At 38.6% G+C, this 15,859-nt stretch overlaps 1 protein-coding gene across 3 annotated transcripts in view; it reads right to left on the bottom strand.

Annotated features, from left to right (window-relative positions):
• Positions 1–15,859, bottom strand: part of EHHADH (enoyl-CoA hydratase and 3-hydroxyacyl CoA dehydrogenase) — a 55,487-nt gene that overhangs the window by 20,052 nt on the left and 19,576 nt on the right. For 2 of the 3 annotated variants that reach the window (XM_082625296.1, XM_082625298.1), the window contains 2 exons: positions 13,847–13,958; positions 7,713–7,817 (listed from right to left, as the gene is read on the bottom strand). In XM_082625296.1, coding sequence (XP_082481422.1) covers positions 7,713–7,817; positions 13,847–13,958 — 217 coding nt within the window. The remainder of the gene's footprint in view (positions 1–7,712; positions 7,818–13,846; positions 13,959–15,859) is intronic. The other variant, XM_082625297.1, reaches the window with a different exon arrangement.

Here is a 15,859-nt window from a genome sequence, read left to right as displayed (position 1 = left end):
TGAGTATTTTTTAAAAATTCAATAGTTGATTTTGAGGTATAGCCTCTGGGAGGTCCAAGAGCAGAGCATATGTCAGCCACTGTATCAAAGACAGCTGTAACTCCTAGCAACTCTAACCTGGGCCAGATGAGAAAGAAAAAAAGCAAGAAAGTGGTCCAGTGGTTAAGACTTCGCCTTCCAATGCAGGGTGTGCAGGTTCGATCCCTGGTTGGGGAGCGAAGATCCCACATGCCTTGCGGCCAAAAGACCAAAACATAAAACAGAAGCAATATTGTAACAAATTCAAAAAAAGACTGTAAAAAAAATGGTCCATATCAAAAAAGTCTTAAAAAAAAAAAGGAAGAAGAAAAAAACTTAATGGTGTGCAGCAATTTTAGCCAATTGGCATATTCTTAGTATTCTGGGGATACTCAGAACCTCTGAGACTACAGATGCACATTTTGGGAGCCCCCCAGAGCACTTGTCCCAACAAGCCTAAGGCCAAACTAAGCATATCCACTGGAGAGTGTTGGATCATGGCACAACCATTAGAAGGTTTTTCCCTGTCAATTTCCTATTCCTTTTGTTCTGTGGCTGTAACTGAAGGATGCTATTATCTTAAAACTTCATTTTATTACTACAAAATATACTCAGAATTTCCACTTTGGGTCTACAAGTATGGTGTTTTCAAAGTGTATTTCTTATACAGCTGGTAGTTTTAGACTCTTGGTAGTTTTAAAGTCACTCAGCTGTGACTACACAATAAGAGAGGCAAGTGTGAGCAGGTCAGCACCAGCATTAGCTGCCAGGAACATGGGAAAGTGAAGAACTAATTAATGATTCAAATATGCTTATAATTGAATTCTTTCCCTGACCCATTCACATTTTTTTCTTAATTCTTTGAAGTTTTCTAAGGCAGAAGTTTTAATTAAAAAAATAAGGGACTCACATGCCCAAAGGAAGAAAAGATGGTGATTATTTTCCCTCTTTCCTTTCTAGTAAACTAACAGGAAGAGATTTTCTCTGCCTAGGATAAAGAGAGACATAATGTGCAGTTTACAGAAATGGTTTCCTAAGACATAAAGGACTCTCTTTTCTCTAATTCTCATAAACAACAAGCTCTCTCTCTCATAGAAGGGCTGCAAAGGACAAACAGAACAACTGCATTTTTCCAGGCTTGAGGGGGGTCCCTAAAGAACTGGGGTACATAAAAAAGAAGCCCAGTTTAGACGTGTGCTCAGGCTTCCTAGGTACGGCAGTGTCACTCTGCTCTTGTGAAACATGTTTATATAAATGTTCACAGACAGTAAAAATAAATTACAAAGCACAAAAGATAAAATGAAGAGAAAGACAGATGAAACCACTAAGATTTTTTTTTAAGCCACAAAATCTAAACAGATCAAGGTCTTTGGGCAGAATAAGAATCGCTAAAAATGGCTAACACAGCCCAGTGCAGTCATAGTAACAGGACCAGAGTTCATTACAGGAACAAAAACAGAGCACTGGGTTCCTGAGTTGAGGCTCCCACTTGGATGTCCCCTGTGCCCATCTTTGACTAACAGTACACATTTTCAGCTTCATGCCAGAATCATGCACGTGGGAACAACGAGTTCTTACTCAGTTTGGGAACAAGCAGGCTGCTGGCCAAATGCAAATAAATAGCATTTTATAGGACCCTCCTCTCCCCAGTTTAGCCAAAGCAATCTGGTTTGGCCAAGTGATTTTGAATTGCTCTGCTAAACCAATTGCACTGCAGTAGTCTAAGAGGCTTCATGTAACAAGAGCATTAAGATACATGAAGCTAATTAACTTCCACAGTCAACTCTCCAGGATGCGTGTTAAGTTTGTAGAGAAGTTTGCAGCTACTTCCCAAATCACGTTTTTAGATATATATGTTAACCTCCTACAATCCCCTCCCACCCATAACTGGTTCCAAAACTGCTGATTGCAACATTGACCATTAGAAATTTCCTTCCTTCTCAACTTATTTATTGGATGTGGAAACTAAATAAGTGTTCTTAATCTTTTCCTTTTGTTATTTTTTTAAGTCAACATTTCAGCAGTGGGGGTGGAGGTAGTGATGGGGAGTGAGAATAGGCTGAATTAATGGAATATTTTTACAAACGGAAGAAGAGAACTCAAAAATTTTACAGGTACTTTTAAAATTGAGATATAAATCACATCAATAAAACTCATCATTTTAAGGTTTGTTAATTCAGGAGTTTTTAGTATAATCACAAGATGTGCAACCATACATGTATGTTTTTTAACCATGCAGAACTGATTTACTAATATCTTTAAGACAGCAAGTAGTGTTTGCATGTAAAAAGTCAAAACTAGGAAAAGTTATCTCCATTCTCACCCTTGTTCTCTGTACATCAGGGGTTCTCAAAGTATGGTCCCCAGAATACAGCATCAACATCGCCTAGGAACTTGTTAGAAATGCAAATTGGGCCCCATCCCAGATGTACTGATTCAGAAAGTAATGAGTGGGGTCCTATAATCTATGTTTTAACAGACCCTCCAAGTGATTCTGATGCACAGTAACGTTTGAGAACCATTCCTCTAGATCAAGACAATTGCACTAGCTTCACATAACTATAGATTTGTAAATGCACATATATTTAACATCAATATATTTTAATAAAAAATATTTTATATTATATTTATACATTCATATTTATAATATATTTATAATAAATATCTGTACTATTTATGTCATATATTTATAATAAATATCTATTATAAAACATAAATATACATTTTTATAATACATTTTTGTGAAGCCTGTCCTTCAAATCAATCCATCAATTTTGTTCTGCCAAAAACCACAGTCTAATAGCTATATTTAAAAGCAAACAAAGGAAAAAAAGAAAGGAAAAGCACAAGACCTCAAATGAAAATGAAATGCAAAATAAGTAAGCCTAGCTAAATTACACATTTTGTAAGATAATAAGTGTAAATGTAGATAAGATTCTCTGAGCTAGTCCTTCATTGATCTGCCCTATTTCTCTGCCTTGTATCTCTAGCGTTTATCTATTACAGAGCAGCACCAAGAAGAAATCATAGGGTTCTAAACAGTGGAACTCATTTTTTATTTAAAGTAAAAGTACCAGAGTTTTCCTTGGGATTCTAAACCCTAAACCTCAAAATAGACACAGTAGAGCTGCCCAGGTTGTAGCAAGACAAAAACTGGAGCCCATAAGGTCTCAGAACACGGTTTGAAACCAACTCATTTTGTTGAAACTTTTCCTTTCGTTGATGAAGAAAATAAAGCCCCCAAAGCTGATTTGTTAGGGTCCATATAGCTATAGGTTAAAATTATAATCCAGGCCTCCTGACATCCAATCCTAAACCTATTTCTCTACTAGACTGTACCCCTTCCACACTGGCCAGGCATTCCTTTTTCCTTTGGGTAAATTTAATGACTCAGATAATAGGAAAAGATAAACATTAAAAAAAAAAAAAAAGGTCTTCACTACCTACCATCCAAATACAGCCACTATTAAAAATCTGTTATATCTCCTTGTAGTTTTTTTTCTGTATGTAAATATGCATATGAACACACACATACATTTGTGCAACTTCCTATCTGGTTGTTTTTTCTACTTAATATTACATGTAAGCATTTTTCCAAGCTTTTCAATTTCCTTTAAAAATGGAAGTTTTAATGGCTGAATGGGGTTGCTTCACTGAGATCTATCATCTTTTATGCAATTAATCCCTTAGAATTAGATATTTGAATTGTTTCCAACATTTTATAATGATAAATAAAGCTTCAGTGAGTATCACTGTATACAAATCTTTGTGTACTTCTGTGATTATTTCTCTGTGATAAACGCCTGAGAATAGAAATAGTAAGTCAAAACGTAAGAATAAGCTTCAATACATGATTGCCCAATTGCCATCTAGACAGGCAGGATATACTACAAGCTGTTTAATAAGTGCTTATTTAAATTCAATCTGAGCATATTATTTTTTCTATCTTTGTTAATTTGCTTGGCAAAAATTAGTGTCTTTCAAATCATGAATGGTTTTATATTAATCACCAAGTTTAAAAAGCATTTAAGAATTAAGCATATACTTACTATATGATCCAGCAATACTACTCTTAGGTATTTACTCAGGAGAAAGGGAAATATAATGTCTGCAAAGACTTGTGTACACCCATAGCGAAAACAACCTAAATGTTCATCAACTGATAAATGAATAAACATATTGTGGTATATCCATACTATGGATTATTATTCAGTAACAAAAAAATAATAAAAAATTAATACATGAAAGAACATCATGAACCTCAAAAACATGCTAAGTGAGAGAAGCCAGACACAAAAGACTACATGCTATATGAAATTCTAAAAAACAAAACTATAGTACAGAAAACAGGCCAGTGGTTGTCTGCGGCCAAGGGCAGGGCAGAGAATCTACTGGAAAGAGGCATGACAATACTATTTAGGGTGATAGAACTATATCTTGATTGTGGCAGTGGTTATACAACTGCAAATGATTACAGAAATTCATCGACCTCTTCATTTAAAATGGGTGAATTTTATTGTGTGTAAATTATACCTCAAGCTGGAAAAATCAAAACAAAAGCAAAAATCATTTAAGAAATTCTGGGGGGAAAACAACTTATTTTCATTTTTGTGTATTTTCTTTAAATTTTTGTCTGTCACAGACCTACTAGAGAATGGACTTGAGAACATGGGGAGGGGGAAGGGTAAGCTGGGACAAAGTGAGAGAGTGGCATGGACATATATACACTACCAAACGTAAAACAGATAGCTAGTGGGAAGCAGCCGCATAGCACAGGGAGATCAGCTTGGTGTTTTGTGATCACCTAGAGGGGTGGAATAGGGAGGGTGGGAGGGAGGGAGACGCAAGAGGGAAGAGATATGGGGACACATGTATATGTATAACTGATTCACTTTGTTATAAAGCAGAAATTAACACACCATTGTAAAGCAATTATACTCCAATAAAGATGTTTAAAAAACAACAACAAAGTTTTTGTCTGTATTCATAATACTCTATGTAGCTGTAAGTATAGACTATATGTAAATTTGTATTTAGACATTTTTATATCACAATTTTACATTTCTACAAAGTTTTCATGATTATAATTTAAAATAGTTATACATAATTGTCCAAAGCCCAGAACCATTCTCCTATCGTTAACAGGTAAATTACCAAATTTTAAAGCAAATGATTCCTCCTCAATATTTGGATGCCACCAAGTGGACAAACTGTAATATTACTGAGATTGAGTAGACCATTTTATAAATTTTAAAAAATAACAATTTAGTGTTTAAAATTTTAATGTAAAATTAATTTTTAAAACTAAATATATTTTAGTAATTAAAACAGATCATTTTATAAGTGTACCAGACCATGATGCTCATCTATCTCTTGTAGTAACTTAACTCTCAAATCTGAATCTCTGGAAATCAGTCAAAGAAAAGAACTTCTGTCAAAATCAGGGCCTTTACAAACTAAAACTACAGGTGTAAATTATAGACATGGGTCTCTCTTAAGCCCCAAACCAAAAAACATTTAGGGACCTACAAATGCAAATAGCCTTTGCTGTGGGCCAAATGACTTCCAACAAAACAATAAGTGCTTCCAGGAGGCACAATGAAACCAGTGATGAAACTGTGGTGAAGATTATCTGGAAAGCAGAGAAAGACAGCAGGAAACTCATTCTCCTTTGGGCAAAGCCTTGCTAACTCTCTTTAGAGTCACCAGTATTTTCTCCTTACAGTTCCTGGCCTTTCCAGTTCAAGCTTTTGCTATTGAAATGAAACAGTAACTGGTTAGAGCCACAAAAAGAAAGATTATTTCAGGGAAGTATTTGGTCCCTGCCAGGGTGGACAAAAGAATGACTTTTCAAAAGAAGCCTTTGAATGACACCTAGCCATTACCTACCACCAACCGAGGGAGATGAACACTCTGCCTATAGCCCAACATTCCTCCCAATTATTTTTTCTGATGCTCTTTAACCCTCTCCACCTTGCTGCCAACCTCCATAAATCAAAAAGAAACATTTTTTTTAAAAAAAGAAATCTAGGAATGCCACTCCAAAGAACTCTTAAAGGAATGTCATGAGTCCATAAAGTGAGAAACCAGTGAGAGAGAGAAAACGTAGCTCACTGAGACAGAACCATGGCTTCATTGTGGTAAATTATAGAGCCTGTCTTCTAATGGCTGAAATGTTTGTTTGCTTGGTTTTTCTTAAATTTTAGTTATGTTTCTTAATAGAAGATACACTCATTCAATAAAAATACAAAAGGTACAGAAGAATAAAAAGGGACATCTACTTTTAACTGCTTCTGCTGGCTGGTCAGCCCCATTCCCAGAGGCAACCATCAATCCTCTCTTGTGAATAGTTACAGAAGTATCCTATACAAAGACAGTTACATATATACACTCTCCCTTATAAACATTCAAGCCCATCCCCCTTCTTGTTACACAAATGTTGAACCACTGTACACAATGATGCTTTTTTCATTTAACCATACAATACATCATGGCCTTCATACCATGTCAATACATAGAGTTTCTCATTCATTTTAAAACTGTATTTGCAAATGAAGCAATGGACAAATGACTAATCTCCAAAATATACAAATAGGTCATGGAGCTCAATATCAAAAAAACGACCCGATTAAAAAATGGGCAGAAGACCTAAATAGACATTTCACTAAAGAAAACATGCAGATGGCCAAGAGGTACATGCAAAGATGCTCAACTTCACTAATTATTAGAGAAATGCAAATCAAAACTATAATAAGGTATTACCTCACACCAGTCAGAATGGCCATCATCAAAAAATCTACAAACAATAAATGCTGGAGAGGGTGTGGAGAAAAGGGAACCCTTTTGCACTGTTGGTGGGAATGTAAATTGATACAGCCACTGTATCAACCTCCAGTATGGAGGTTCCTTAAAAAACTAAAAATAGAACCACCATATGACCCAGCAATCCCACTCTTGGACATAAACCCTGAGAAAACCATAATTCAAAAGGACACATGTTACCAAATGTTCATTGCAGCACTATTTACAATAGCCAGGACATGGAAACAACCTAAATGTCCAACGACAGATGAATGGATAAAGAAGATGTTGTACACATATACAATGGAATATTACTCAGCCATAAAAAGGAACGAAACTGGGTCATTTGTAGAGATGTGGAGTCTTGTCATACAGAGTGAAGTAAGCCAGAAAGAGAAAAACAAATATCGTATACTAACGCATGTATGTGGAATCTAGAAAAATGGTACAGATGAACCTATTTGCAGGGAAGGAATAGAGACGTAGATGTAGAGAATGGACATGTGGACACAGAAAGGGAAGGAGAGGGTGGGATGTATTGGGAGATTAGGATTGACATATATACACTACCATGCATAAAATAGATAGCTAGTGGGAACATGCTATAAAGCACAGGAAGCTCAGCTAGGTGCTCTGTGACGACCTAGATGGGTGGGGTGGTGGGGGGCAGGGAGGGAGGTCCAAGAGGGAGGAGATATAGGTATACATATAGCTGATTCACTTCATTGTACAGCAGAAACTAACACAACATTGTAAAGTAATTATACTCCAGTTAAAAAAAAACTGTATCATATTCTATTTGGATGTACCATAAAATATTTAAGGAGTTCCTTATTAAGATGGACATTTAACTTGTTTCCAATTTGTGCTAGTTTTATTATTATCTTCTTTACCTGAAACTCTCTGGGCAAATTTGATTGCTTCTTCAACCGGATCTGAGTTCACAATTTTATCTAGAATACCCAGCTTAAGAGCTTCATTTGCCGAAATATGTCTTCCTAAAAGAAAACAAAATAAAACAAATCAAAGAACAATGTGAGATTAAACCAAAAACATCACTCTCTCTAGTAGGAAAATTCACTTGTCCTGGGTATAAACATCTGTTACTAAATAAACAAGCACCGGGCCTCCCTGGTGGCGCAGTGGTTGGGAGTCCGCCTGCCGATGCGGGGGACACGGGTTCGTGCCCCGGTCTGGGAGGATCCCATATGCCGCGGAGCGGCTGGGCCCGTGAGCCATGGCCGCTGGGCCTGCGCATTCGGAGCCTGTGCTCCGCAACGGGAGAGGCCACAACAGTGAGAGGCCCGCGTACCGCAAAAAAAAAAAAAAAAAAAAAAAACAAACAAGCACCACGCTGACTGTTACAGTGGAAAGATTACTGCAGAGGTAATCAGAAATTTTGGATTCAAGTTCCAGCTCTAACCTTGCACTATTTGTGTGAACTGTACGAGGACCACAATTTCTTCGTTGGTAAATGGCAATAATTATGCTTACCTTGGTAATTCTGAGTATTAAGTGAAAATAATACATTTCCCTTCTACTCTATAAATCTCTATTAGAAGCACTCTATGAACTATAAATCTCTATATAATAATGAGGATTTATTGTTTGATGATAATAGAGATAAAAAATAGTAGCAGCACAGCAATAGCAGTATTATCTGTTCTTATACTAGCATACACCAAGGGCTGCCACTGATTACGAACTGAGTCCTCAAACACAAATATAGTTGGATAGACAGGGGAAAAGAATTATTAAGTTGATATCACATAAGTTATAATCAAAATTTCACAGGAAAAGTGGGGTGGACCTCTGCCATTTTTTGGCTACCCAGCATCTCGACCCTCCCTTAGTTTGTGGAATTGCTAATGTGTGAGCTTTGGGGCTAAAAAGGAAGCTAAAAAGGAAACAGAGATAATCAGCAATTGTTCCTTCAGACCTGGCGCTAGGGTGTGTCCCATGATCCCAAGCTTGGCAAACTGAGTGCTCAGTTGAGGGTTTTTAGCTGGAGTGAGTAACACTAAGGAACAGCAACAGCGTAAATCTCACTTCACAGGTGGTGACATCTAGTGTCTGGTGGCGGTGGGGCCAGGAGCATCTACCATCCACTAGTGACACTGGCAGCCTCTGGTATAGACTGGGAGCTCTAGGAGGTTACAGAAGTTTGATGAGGGTTTGCATTACTCCCACGTTCTCCAGCAGGCATAAATATGTAATTTGATCTGCACACTCTGAAGCAAGAGGTTAAGGGATATAAGCTTCCTTCACCACAGGGTCAGGAGAGAGACAGCGACACATTGCTTGCTTGTTTACCAGCACCATCTGGGCTTCTGAAGAGCAATCACCACGTCAGTCTTGCTGGCAACAACTCCATGGTCTTTGCTGCTCTTACAGAGTGTTGGTGGATGCCATCTCTGAGACAAACCCTCCATTCCCAGTTCTTATTAGTGCTTCGGAGAGCTACCAATGGCTTTTCTTGATCAGATAGACAATTCAATGATTTGGGGCAGGGGTCACTCTGTAACAGCAATATTTGGGCAGTTTTCTGGAAATGCCTTTGAAAACAGGCTTCCAGTTCTCTGCCTGGGGTGAGGAGGGCAGTGGGGGGTGGGCAAGTGGCTTCAAGGGTGAAGTCTCCTCTGTACAAAATCACTTGAGTGAGGGGTGAGTGAATCAGACTCTCTAGGTTAAGGGGCCCAAACGGACACGGAATGGAATATGAAAACCTGGGTACTAAAAGGATCTTTGGGGCAACTGAGCAGGGGAAACATGAGATGTCCACAGGATGAACTGAAACTTCCGTTAGCTGTAATGTTTTCTTCTGACCTGGATTTCACAAAAGTTGGAAGGACCACTACTGTTCTTACGGAGTCAATGAAATTTCAGGTACTTTTATTCTGTTTCAAGGACCTGAAGACACAGCTCTGTATATCCAACCCAAATCCTCATGCTGAGATTTAAACTTGCTCTTTCTTGTGCTGCTCTGAGTGTAGACAATAACCACTGTCCAATCTAATAAAAGCCCTGCCTAGATCTACTATAAAGAGACTGGGGCAACTGAAGTTGAGACTTCTTCAAGCCAGGTAATCTCAATTCTTTCCAATTTTCTTTGTGGCTTCTTTTCCAAGCTTTAGGAAAAAATTTCTACATGAAACCCTTTCCAGATGGCATTTTAAAGTCCCCTTAAAATTGTACAGACTACTTAAAAAGATAGATGTGCAACAAAGATGTTAAAAAATAAAATAAAGTAAAAAGATAGGTGTATGTTTCCAATGTTAGCTTTCTTCTAATTGACTGTGACCTCTATGCAAATCAAAATCTATCATATTCTTACGATTTTTACCTCTTTTCTTCATCATGTTAAAAATAGTGATATTTCTATAAGCAGCAGTGCTTTGAAAAAGGTGAATCCTAGTTCACTTTATTTCTTTTTGTCAAAGAAGCCAGATTCCTTCCTGATTTCCTCCAAGATATTCTTGCCTTTCAGGCTTAATACTGAAAGCAGGAACACACAATTCCTCAATATTCCCCCACATGCTTTAATTTCTATAAACCTTAGAATTTACAGACTCATTTCACACTATTATGATTTCCCCCTATATTTTATGCTGCTTTGCTTCCTTTGTATTTTGTCTTTTGCAGAATGAACCCTCTCACATGCTTTGAATTTCTGTAGTATGTTGGGTTGATTGTAAGCATCCTCTTATGAATTCTGCATTAGGTACTTAAAATAGTTCACGTTCTTAAAAGTGTACTTATCATACCACTGTAAATTAAAGCAATTTCTAATCTAATTTATTGAAGACAAGAAATTTAGTTTTTAACTCCCTTTTCATGCTCTAAAGAATTTATAACATCTCCCCATTTAAAGGGGGAAAAAGCCATTTTAGACTTTAGTCTAAATTATATATTAGTAACTGTATAAATCTTACACTAGTAATTATATATTAGTCATAATATAGACTCATTATTTTCTAATTTGGACCATGTGTGCACAGTTTTGTATTGTGGTTTCTGTGTCAAAACATAAGTGTATTGGGGCTTCCCTGGTGGTGCAGTGGATAAGAATCCGCCTGCCAATGCAGGGGACAAGGGTTCGAGCCCTGGCCCAGGAAGATCCCACATGCCACAGAGGAACTAAGCCCCTGTGCCATAACTACTGAGCCTGTGCTCTAGAGCCCGAGGGCCACTACTACTGAGCCCGTGAGCCACAACTACTGAGCCTGCGCGCCTAGAGCCTGTGCTCTGCAACAAGAGAAGCCACTGTAATGAGAAACCCACACACCACAACTAAGAGTAGCTCCCGCTTGCTGCAACTAGAGAAAATCCTGCACACAGCAACGAAGACCCAATGCAGCCAAAAATAAATAAAATAAAATAAATGAATTTATTTTAAAAAATAAGTGTATTGATTAGCAGTTCTCAAATTTTTTAGTCTTGACACTCCTTTGCACTCTTAAAAATTATGGAATACCCCAAAGAGCTTTTTTTTATATGGGTTATTTCTATTAATATTTACTATATTAGAAATTATAACTGAGAACTTTAAAAATGTATCTTTATTAAATCACTTTAAAATAACCATGATAAACCTATCACATATTAAATAAATTTTTATGCAAAATAACTCTATTTTCAAAATTTTAAAAATTTAGTGAGAAGAGTGTTGTTTTATATTTTTGCAAATTTCTTTAATGTCTGGCTTAATAGAAGACAGTTGTATTCTCATTTCTGCTTCTGCATTCAATCTGTTTTGATACCACATGGCATACAATAACCTCTGGAAAATTCCACTGTATATTTGTGAGCGAATGAGAGTGGAAAAGGCAAGCAATGTCTTATTATTATGAAAATAGTTCTGACTCCATGGATCCCCCACTCCTTGCCCCCCGCCCATACACAATAGTCTTAGGTACACCTAGGAGTTCCTGGGCCGCACTTTAAGAACTCCTGATTTAGACCACATTTAAGACTGTATAGCATCTTAGTATACAAATGTTCCATACGTTGAGAATTTATTTGTGGCTGGAGTGATTTTAGCTGTTTCAAGAGTAACCTTTTGTTGTGTTTTGTTTTTATCCTTTGGAAGCTTGCAGGAGTCGATTTCCTGGAAATTTAAAATCTTTATCAAAATACAAAGCATTGACATCTCATCAGTTTTTCCAGGAAAATTAGGTGCTTACTAAAATACAATCTCTGATTCTTTTATGTATCTGAAGAGATTCTTCTATTTTTTCCTATGGTTATTGTTTCTCCCCTTTTCGCTTTGTGCTCTGGGAGCTTTTATTATTCATAGCAGAGGCCTCGATTATAGACCTCTCATGTCTGCTGCCTTCATTTACATTTTCTGTATTTTTTTTAGAAATTCTTCTGAATTCTATAAACGTGTCTCTATCCTCTATGTTGCTGATTCAGTAGTCTGTTCTATTGCATCTTTTTTTTATTGCTTCAAAAGTTATTTTGCCTAATGTTTTGATTTTAAACAGGGTGTTCTTATTTAATAAATAAAATATTTTCTTTTCTAATTTAGAATATTGTGAGTTTTCTAAGATTTTTGTTGCCTTTAATCTGTTTCAACAGACTCACATTTATGTTTCATTTTTCTAATGACACAGAATATTTTCATAGGGTTTTATTTTTTTGGTGTGTTTGTTTGTCTTAGTCATGAAATAATATTTGCTGATATTTATTATTGCTGACTGGGAGCCCTGGGTATTAAAACTCACCCTTAACATCTTGTTCGAGTATAGAGAAAACCCACATGGACCTAACTAAATCTGAAAGACTGGCAGGATAAAGATGCCATTCGCAACTTCTTCCCCAGTACCCTAGGTGGCAAGAGGTACCTCATCAAAGACTAGAGTCTGAGGGCATCCCTGTCCTGGGAAAGATCATAAAGTAACTATGGGGCTGAGACAAAGCTCTGTGAGAATAGAGAAGAGGCTTTCTATGCTGTTCAGTGAAAAAGAAAGACAGGACCTAGAAAATAACAGCAGAAGGAACATCAGGGTACTGTAGTTTTCATCATTTGATTGGACAGAGAACATCAGGGAATGAACTGCATTGTGCCCAAGCGTGTGTTTTGTGGTTACTGCTAAAGATTCAGTTGTTTTCAGGTGGCATTTTAAGGGAATTGTGGAGAAGCAGTGGTTGTTGTAATTGTTCCACTTTCCAGAATTATCTCTCTTATGGTTTTCAGAAGATCAGAAAAGGTTAGCTATTTATTAATTTAATCTAAATTTATTTACTTATTAATTTCCTATGGGGCAGTGCCTATAGAGCTGGTATTTTTCTTCATTAACATCAGTAGGGAATCTTCAACTTTCGGTAACAATTTTTTAGCATCCCTTCTTAGAAAAAAAATGTTTTCCAGAAGCAAGAGTCTTAATATCATCATTATTAATGGCTACTGTATTAGTTTCCTATACAGATTACCACAAACATTGCATCTTAAAACAGCACACATTTATTACCTTAGTTTAGGAGTCAGAAATCTAAAATAGGTCAGCAGAATTGTGCTCCTTCTGGAGGCTCTGAGAGAGAATCTGTTCCTGGGCTTTTCTAGCCTCTAGAGGCTGCCTACATTTCTTCTTCTCTTCCTCCGTCTTCAAAGTCAGCTGTGTATCATCTTCTACCCCTCCTGCCTTCCTCTTCTAATGATGCTTGTGATAAATTGGGCCTACCTAGACAATCTAGAATAATCTCCCATCTTGAGATCCTTAATTTAATCACACTTGCAAGGTCCCTTTCGAATGTAGACATGTGTCTACGAGTAGACACTTAAATGTGATTAGGGCTTTGTATATACCTTCATTTAGAAGGCACTCACATTTGCTCTTCATGGTAACTTTTGAGAAGCTCTCAGAAAAGGCATTCTTTACGTTTAAAGATGAGAAAATTGACATCAAAGAAGTTAAAGATCCTCTTAAAATTACATGGGTAGGGAATGGTCAAGCCAGAATGTTTCTAAATCCTAGTCCAGTTCCTCACATTGAACTAGACAGCCATTCGCAGGGTTAGTACTGACCTGAGGTAATTAAGTCAAGTGCAGCAGGAACTCCAATAAGTCTGGGGAGAAGCTGGGTTCCTCTTGCACCAGGAAGGATTCCTAGTGTGACTTCTGGGAAGCCAACTTGAGCCTATCGAAGATTGAAGGCATAAAGGTCATTAGAATGAGATTATATATTCAGAGTCAAGGAAAGCATTCCCCTGGGTTTCTCACACCCTCAAAAACATTGCTGCATAGAATTCAGTGAGAGTTTCTACAGAGGAAATTAGTGCACACCCTCTCCTTTAACTAATAGCATAAATAGAGCTGTGTCATCCCTAAGTCTTCATGTTGAAACACATCCCCAGCTTCTTACATAATTCTTCTCTGACCCTATTATGACCTGTCTCAGCCAACACAAATAATAGTCTCCAGAAACAGTTTTATGGAGCCCTGAAAGAGCCAAGCAGTCAAGAAATTAAAAAGACAATTCACAGAATGGGAAAAAAATTTGCTAATAATATATGTGGAATATATAAAGAACTTTTACAACTCAATAATAAAAAGACAAATGATCCAATTCAAATGGGCAAAGCATCTGGATAGACATTACTCCAAAAAGATACAAGTGGCCAATAAGCACCTGAAAAGATGCTCAATATCATTAGCCATCAGGGAAATGCAAATCAAAACTACAAGATACCACTTCATACCCACTATGATGGCTATAATAAAGACAGACAATAACAAGTTTTAGAGAGTATATGGAGTATACAAAACCCTCATACATTGCTGGTGGGAATTTAAAATGATGCAGTCACTTTGGAAAACAATTTGGCAGTTTCTCAGAGGTTAACCATAGAGTTACCGTACGACCCAGCAATTCCACTCCTCTATATATACCCAAAAGAAATGAAAACATGCCCACAAAAAACACTTGTGCAAAAATTTTCATAGCATCATTGTTCATAAATCCAAGAAAGAAGAAACAATCCAAATGTCCATCAAGTAATGAATGAATAAAGAAAATGTGGTGGGGACCTCCGGGGAAGATGGCGGAAGAGTAAGACGCGGAGATCACCTTCGTCCCCACAGATACACCAGAAATACAGCTACACGTGTAACAACTCCTACAGAACACCTACTGAACGCTGCCAGAAGACCTCAGACCTCCCAAAAGGCAAGAAACTCCCCACGTACCTGGGTAGGGCAAAACGGAGAGATTCCCGCACAGAGGATCGGTGCCGACCGGCACTCACCAGCCCGAGAGGCTTCTCTGCTCGCCTGCTGGGGCGGGCGGCGCTGGAAGCTGAGGCTCGGGCTTCGGTCGGAGCGCAGGGAGAGGACTGGGCCTGGCGGCGAGAACTCAGCCTGAAGGGGGCTAATGCACCACAGCTAGCCGGGAGGGAGTCCGGGAAAACTCTGGAGCAGCCGAAGAGGCAAGAGACTTTTTCTTCCCTCTTGGTTTCCTGGTGCGCGAGGAGAGGGGATTAAGAGCGCTGCTTAAAGGAGCTCCAGAGATGGGCACGAGCCGGGCTAAAAACGCGGACCCCAGAGACGGGCGTGGGACGCTGGGGCTGCTGCTGCCGCCGCCAAGAGGCCTGTGTGCGAGCGCAGGTCACTGTCCACGCCGCCCTTCCGGGAGCCTGTGCAGCCCGTCATTGCCGGGGTCCCGGGATCCAGGGAAGGCTTCCCTGGGAGAACGCACGGTGCGCCTCGGGCTGCTGCAACGTCACACCGGCCTCTGCCGCTGCAGGCTCGCCCCGCACTCCGTGACCCTCCCTCCCCCCCGGCCTGAGTGAGCCAGAGTACCCGAAGAGGCTGCTCTTTTAAGCCTGTCCTGTCTGAGCGAAGAACAGACGCCCTCCGGCGACCTACACGCAGAGGCGGGTCCAAATCCAAAGCTGAGACCCGGGAGCTGTGAGAACAAAGAAGAGAAAGGGAAATCTCTCCCAGCAGCCTCAGAAGCAGCGGATTAAAGCTCCACAATCAACTTGATGTACCCTGCATCTGTGGAATACATGAATAGACAACAAATCATCCCAAATTGAG

The sequence above is a fragment of the Mesoplodon mirus genome, assembly GCF_964341445.2.
Source record: "Mesoplodon mirus genome assembly, chromosome: 6".
Classification (NCBI taxonomy): Eukaryota; Metazoa; Chordata; class Mammalia; order Artiodactyla; family Ziphiidae; genus Mesoplodon; species Mesoplodon mirus.
This window is presented reverse-complemented; position numbering and strand designations above follow the sequence as displayed.